At 38.5% G+C, this 7,500-nt stretch overlaps 1 protein-coding gene across 2 annotated transcripts in view; it reads left to right on the forward strand.

Annotated features, from left to right (window-relative positions):
• Nucleotides 1-765: 765 nt before the first annotated feature.
• Nucleotides 766-7,500, forward strand: part of LOC127924397 (NLR family CARD domain-containing protein 3-like) — an 8,608-nt gene continuing 1,873 nt past the window's right edge. For both annotated transcript variants that reach the window (XM_052509142.1, XM_052509143.1), the window contains exons 1-2: nucleotides 766-1,966; nucleotides 3,873-4,046. In XM_052509142.1, coding sequence (XP_052365102.1) covers nucleotides 1,059-1,966; nucleotides 3,873-4,046 — 1,082 coding nt within the window. In that variant the 5' untranslated portion in view covers nucleotides 766-1,058. The remainder of the gene's footprint in view (nucleotides 1,967-3,872; nucleotides 4,047-7,500) is intronic.

The raw sequence follows: 7,500 nt of genomic DNA on the forward strand, positions 1-7,500 counted from the left end.
AGAAAATTCATACATCTATACAGTAACATAATAGTATTCTGATTAGTCAGTCCTGATTGAAATGTATACATAATTAGTCATTATTGATTAAAAAAAAACTTTATAATAGTCCTACAATACTGTAGACATTAAAACAGACGTAATATTAATATCCTCTGTGGTATTTCTTCATTCAGATGAGCTTGCTGTGATTTGCCAACGTGAACTCAAATCTAATCTAAAGAAGAAGTTTCAATGTGTATTTGAGGGGATCGCTAAACAAGGAAACCCAACACTTCTCAATAAGATCTACACAGAGCTCTACATCACAGAGGGTGTGGAACAGGAGAGGTCAATAATGAACATGAGCTGAGACAGATTGAGACAACAACCAGAAACAAGCAAGACCAGAGACTGCAATCAAATGCAACGACATCTTCAAACCCTTAACTGGACAAGACAAACTTATCAGAACTGTGCTGACAAAGGAGTCACTGGCATTGGAAAAACAGTCTCTGTGCAGAAGTTCATTCTGGATTGGGCTGAAGGAAAAGCAAATCAGGATGTCCAATTTGTATTTTCATTCCCTTTTCGGGAGCTGAATTTGATGAAAGCGGATCAACACACTTTCATTGAACTTCTCAATCACTTCTCAATGGAAACCAAACAATCAGAATCTCCAACTATGACAAGTACAAAGTTCTGTTCATCTTTGATGGTCTGGATGAGTGTCGACTGCCCCCTAGACTTCCAGAAGAACAAGATCTGTTGGGACGTCACAGAGTCAACTCAGTGGATGTTCTGCTGACAAATCTCATCAAGGGAAATCTGCTTCCCTCTGCTCTCCTCTGGATAACTACCCGACCTGCAGCAGCCAATAAGATCCCTTCAGGGTGTGTTGACCAGGTGACAGAGGTACGAGGGTTCAATGACCCACAGAAGGAGGAGTACTTCAGGAAGAGATTCAGTGATGAGGACCTGGCCAGCAGAATCATCTCACACATAAAGACATCAAGGAGCCTCCACATCATGTGCCACATTCCAGTCTTCTGTTGATTTCTGCTATAGTCCTTGAATACATGCTGAAACACAAGAGAGAAGAGATGCCCAAGACTCTGACTGAGATGTACACACACCTTGTGATGTTTTATACCAAACAGAAGAATGAAAAGTATCTTGGGAAAGAAGAGACAGGTCCACACTGGAATAAAGAGAGCATTCTGTCACTGGGAAAACTGGCTTTTCAGCAGCTTGTGAAGGGCAATCTGATTTTCTATGAAGAAGACCTGAAAGAGGCTGGCATTGATGTCAATGAAGCCTCAGTGTACTCAGGATTGTGCACACAGCTCTTTAAAGAGGAATGTGGGCTGTACCAGGACAAGGTGTACTGCTTTGTTCATCTGAGCATTCAGGAGTTTCTGGCTGCTGTATATGTGTTCCTCTCATTCATCAACAACAATGAGAATGTAATGGACAAACTGAGAACGACGTCCAGGAGCTTTTCTGTGAGGATCAAACAAAGGCGTAAAGTTACTTTCTACAAGAGTGCTGTGGATAAAGCTTTACAAAGTGAGACAGGAAACCTGGACCTTTTCCTCCGCTTCCTTCTGGGCCTCTCACTGGAGTCCAATCAGAAGCACTTACGAGGTCTACTAACAATGACAAGAAGTAGCTCACAGAGCCATGAAGAAACAGTCAAGTACATCAAGGAGAAGATCAGGGAGAATCCCTCTCCAGAGAGGAGCATCAATCTGTTCCACTGTCTGAATGAACTGAAGGACCATTCTCTAGTGGAGGAGATCCAAAGCTACCTGAGATCAGGAAGTCTCTCAAAACCCAACCTGTCACCTGGACAGTGGTCAGCTCTGGTCTTTGTGTTACTGACTTCAGAAAAGGAGCTGGATGTGTTTGACCTGAAGAAATACTCCAGATCAGAGGAAGGTCTTCTGAGGCTGCTGCCAGTGGTCAAAGCCTCCAGAGCTGTTCTGTGAGTAAATAAAATGACATATAAGAACTAATCATCAGGAAGAAATATTCAGTTTAGAGAAAAATATGTATTATAATATGTATAATACAGTGCCCTGCGAAAGTATTCGGCCCCCTTGAACTTTGCGACCTTTTGCCACATTTCAGGCTTCAAACATAAAGATATAAAACTGTATATTTTTGTGAAGAATCAACAACAAGTGGGACACAATCATGAAGTGGAACGACATTTATTGGATATTTCAAACTTTTTAACAAATCAAAAACTGAAAAATTGGGCGTGCAAAATTATTCAGCCCCTTTACTTTCAGTGCAGCAAACTCTCTCCAGAAGTTCAGTGAGGATCTCTGAATGATCCAATGTTGACCTAAATGACTAATGATGATAAATACAATCCACCTGTGTGTAATCAAGTCTCCGTATAAATGCACCTGATAGTCTCAGAGGTCTGTTAAAAGCACAGAGAGCATCATGAAGAACAAGGAACACACCAGGCAGGTCCGAGATACTGTTGTGAAGAAGTTTAAAGCCGGATTTGGATACAAAAAGATTTCCCAAGCTTTAAACATCCCAAGGAGCACTGTGCAAGCGATAATATTGAAATGGAAGGAGTATCAGACCACTGCAGATCTACCAAGACCTTGCCGTCCCTCTAAACTTTCAGCTCATACAAGAAGAAGACTGATCAGAGATGCAGCCAAGAGGCCCATGATCACTCTGGATGAACTGCAGAGATCTACAGCTGAGGTGGGAGACTCTGTCCATAGGACAACAATCAGTCGTATATTGCACAAATCTGGCCTTTATGGAAGAGTGGCAAGAAGAAAGCTATTTCTTAAAGATATCCATAAAAAGTGTTGTTTAAAGTTTGCCACAAGCCACCTGGGAGACACATCAAACATGTGGAAGAAGGTGCTCTGGTCAGATGAAACCAAAATTGAACTTTTTGGCAACAATGCAAAACGTTATGTTTGGCGTAAAAAGCAACACAGCTCATCACCCTGAACACACCATCCCCACTGTCAAACATGGTGGTGGCAGCATCATGGTTTGGGCCTGCTTTTCTTCAGCAGGGAAGAGGGTTAAAATTGATGGGAAGATGGATGGAGCCAAATACAGGACCATTCTGGAAGAAAACCTGATGGAGTCTGCAAAAGACCTGAGACTGGGACAGAGATTTGTCTTCCAACAAGACAATGATCCAAAACATAAAGCAAAATCTACAATGGAATGGTTCAAAAATAAACATATCCAGGTGTTAGAATGGCCAAGTCAAAGTCCAGACCTGAATCCAATCGAGAATCTGTGGAAAGAACTGAAAACTGCTGTTCACAAATGCTCTCCATCCAACCTCACTGAGCTCGAGCTGTTTTGCAAGGAGGAATGGGAAAAAATGTCAGTCTCTCGATGTGCAAAACTGATAGAGACATACCCCAAGCGACTTACAGCTGTAATCTCAGCAAAAGGTGGCGCTACAAAGTATTAACTTAAGGGGGCTGAATAATTTTGCACACCCAATTTTTCAGCTTTTGATTTGTTAAAAAAGTTTGAAATATCCAATAAATGTTGTTCCACTTCATGATTGTGTCCCACTTGTTGTTGATTCTTCACAAAAAAAATACAGTTTTATATCTTTATGTTTGAAGCCTGAAATTTGGCAAAAGGTCGCAAAGTTCAAGGGGGCCGAATACTTTCGCAAGGCACTGTATATTATTTTGAAAAACATATTGAATAAATTCATTGATTTTCACATCTGTATAACAATATGACCATACAATTCTAGGAGACGGAAGATGAATCTATATGTTGTTTGGGAGAATTAACCAAATGCATCTGCCATTGTCCTTCTACACTACTGGTGTTAAATTAACAGTGTGTTTGTGAAGTCATGATGATCTCTTTGTCAGGCTGTCAGGCTGTGGAGTCACAGAGGAAGGCTGTGCTTCTCTGGTCTCAGCGCTGAGGTCAAACCCCTCACACCTGAGAGAGCTGGATCTGAGTAACAATGACCTGAAGGATTCAGGAGTGAAGCTGCTCTCTGCTGGACTGGGGAATCCCCACTGTAAACTGGAGACTCTGAGGTCAGTATTATCAGATATGAAAGCATTTGAAAAGTCGTAATTATTCGGTTATATTCACTTATAGTGTATTAAAGTAGTCATACGTTTAGTATTTGGTCCCATATTCCATGCCTGCAGTGATTACATCAAGCTTGTGATTCTACTAACTTGTTGAATTAATTAGCAGTTTGTCTTGGTTGTGTTTTGGATGTTTTCCTAATAGAAACTGAATGGTGAATAATGTCCTGTCATTTTGGAGTCACTTCACTTGTATTGTCAGTAAGAATAGAAGATGTTTCTGAACACTTCTACATTCATGTGGATGCTACTATGATGATGAATAATCAGGAATGAATCGAGAATAATGATGAATGAGAAAGTTACAGAGGCACAAAGATCAGACCCCCTCTGTTATTGGTAATGGTGAGAGGTTAGCATGTTTTGTTGTAGCCTCTGTTATTGGTAATGGTGAGAGGTTAGCATGTTTTGTTGTAGCCTCTGTTATTGGTAATGGTGAGAGGTTAGCATGTTTTGTTGTAGCCTCTGTTATTGGTAATGATGAGAGGTTAGCATGTTTTGTTGTATCCTCTGTTATTGGTAATGGTGAGAGGTTAACATGTTTTGTTGTAGCCTCTGTTATTGGTAATGGTGAGAGGTTAGCATGTTTTGTTGTAGTCTCTGTTATTGGTAATGGTGAGAGGTTAACATGCTTTGTTGTAGTCTCTGTTATTGGTAATGGTGAGAGGTTAGCATGTTTTGTTGTAGTCTCTGTTATTGGTAATGGTGAGAGGTTAACATGTTTTGTTGTAGTCTCTGTTATTGGTAATGGTGAGAGGTTAGCATGTTTTGTTGTAGTCTCTGTTATTGGTAATGGTGAGAGGTTAGCATGCTTTGTTGTAGTCTCTGTTATTGGTAATGGTGAGAGGTTAGCATGTTTTGTTGTAGTCTCTGTTATTGGTAATGGTGAGAGGTTAGCATGTTTTGTTGTATCCTCTGTTATTGGTAATGGTGAGAGGTTAGCATGTTTTGTTGTATCCTCTGTTATTGGTAATGGTGAGAGGTTAGCATGTTTTGTTGTAGTCTCTGTTATTGGTAATGGTGAGAGGTTAGCATGTTTTGTTGTAGTCTCTGTTATTGGTAATGGTGAGAGGTTAGCATGCTTTGTTGTAGTCTCTGTTATTGGTAATGGTGAGGTTAGCATGTTTTGTTGTAGTCTCTGTTATGTAATTGAGAGGTTAGCATGCTTTGTTGTAGTCTCTGTTATTGGTAATGGTGAGAGGTTAGCATGTTTTGTTGTAGTCTCTGTTATTGGTAATGGTGAGAGGTTAGCATGTTTTGTTGTAGTCTCTGTTATTGGTAATGGTGAGAGGTTAGCATGTTTTGTTGTAGTCTCTGTTATTGGTAATGGTGAGAGGTTAGCATGTTTTGTTGTAGTCTCTGTTATTGGTAATGGTGAGAGGTTAGCATGTTTTGTTGTAGTCTCTGTTATTGGTAATGGTGAGAGGTTAGCATGTTTTGTTGTAGTCTCTGTTATTGGTAATGGTGAGAGGTTAGCATGTTTTGTTGTAGTCTCTGTTATTGGTAATGGTGAGAGGTTAGCATGTTTTGTTGTAGTCTCTGTTATTGGTAATGGTGAGAGGTTAACATGTTTTGTTGTAGTCTCTGTTATTGGTAATGGTGAGAGGTTAGCATGTTTTGTTGTAGTCTCTGTTATTGGTCATGGTGAGAGGTTAGCATGTTTTGTTGTAGCCTCTGTAACTTTCTCACTCATTTTTTTTCATGAATCTTTCATTATTTTTCTTAATCATGGCATCCTCAGGATACATTTATTATTGTTTAGAAACATGTTACTCTCTTAGACAGAAAAGTACTCCACTCATCATCCACCATTTTATTATTGGGCAAAACACAAACAAAAACACAACCAAAACAAACTGCAAATGCAACCAACGAGTTTACGACAAAAAAACTAATTTTTTGACTATTTTAATACACTATGTGTGAATTGTTCAGAATACTTAAGACTTCTTCAAATGGGGAGACTAGAAACATAAATTGTTTTAATTTTTAATAGTGAAACACTTGTCTTAAAATAACCTCAAATTAAAGGTGACATTATAAACTGTCACGTCATATGAAACATTTGACCTCAAATCCAAAATGTTGGAGAATAGAGCCACATTTTAAATGTTAGCTTCACTGTCTAAATAGATATGGTGAGGACTGTATACTCAATACAATCTAAATCGGATACCTCACTGTCTAAATAGATATGGTGTGGACTGTATACTCAATACAATCTAAATCTGATTCCTCACTGTCTAAATAGATATGGTGTGGACTGTATACTCAATACAATCTAAATCTGATACCTCACTGTCTAAATAGATATGGTGAGGACTGTATACTCAATACAATCTAAATCTGATACCTCACTGTCTAAATAGATATGGTGTGGACTGTATACTCAATACAATCTAAATCTGATTCCTCACTGTCTAAATAGATATGGTGTGGACTGTATACTCAATACAATCTAAATCTGATACCTCACTGTCTAAATAGATATGATGTGGACTGTATACTCAATACAATCTAAATCTGATTCCTCACTGTCTAAATAGATATGGTGTGGACTGTATACTCAATACAATCTAAATCTGATACCTCACTGTCTAAATAGATATGGTGAGGACTGTATACTCAATACAATCTAAATCTGATACCTCACTGTCTAAATAGATATGGTGTGGACTGTATACTCAATACAATCTAAATCGGATACCTCACTGTCTAAATAGATATGGTGTGGACTGTATACTCAATACAATCTAAATCTGATTCCTCACTGTCTAAATATATATGGTGTGGACTGTATACTCAATACAATCTAAATCTGATACCTCACTGTCTAAATAGATATGGTGTGGACTGTATACTCAATACAATCTAAATCTGATACCTCACTGTGTAAATAGATATGGTGTGGACTGTATACTCAATACAATCTAAATCTGATTCCTCACTGTCTAAATATATATGGTGTGGACTGTATACTCAATACAATCTAAATCTGATAACTCACTGTCTAAATAGATATGGTGTGGACTGTATACTCAATACAATCTAAATCTGATACCTCACTGTCTAAATAGATATGGTGTGGACTGTATACTCAATACAATCTAAATCTGATTCCTCACTGTCTAAATATATATGGTGTGGACTGTATACTCAATACAATCTAAATCTGATAACTCACTGTCTAAATAGATATGGTGTGGACTGTATACTCAATACAATCTAAATCTGATACCTCACTGTCTAAATAGATATGGTGTGGACTGTATACTCAATACAATCTAAATCTGATTCCTCACTGTCTGTCTTCTGACTGATACTGCTTTTTAAACTGGTCTGGTCAGTCTACGCAAATATTTGTACTTTACATGTTTCTATCCTCAGGTAATGATTT

The sequence above is a fragment of the Oncorhynchus keta genome, unplaced genomic scaffold (genome assembly GCF_023373465.1).
Source record: "Oncorhynchus keta strain PuntledgeMale-10-30-2019 unplaced genomic scaffold, Oket_V2 Un_contig_398_pilon_pilon, whole genome shotgun sequence".
In the NCBI taxonomy this organism is placed as follows: Eukaryota; Metazoa; Chordata; class Actinopteri; order Salmoniformes; family Salmonidae; genus Oncorhynchus; species Oncorhynchus keta.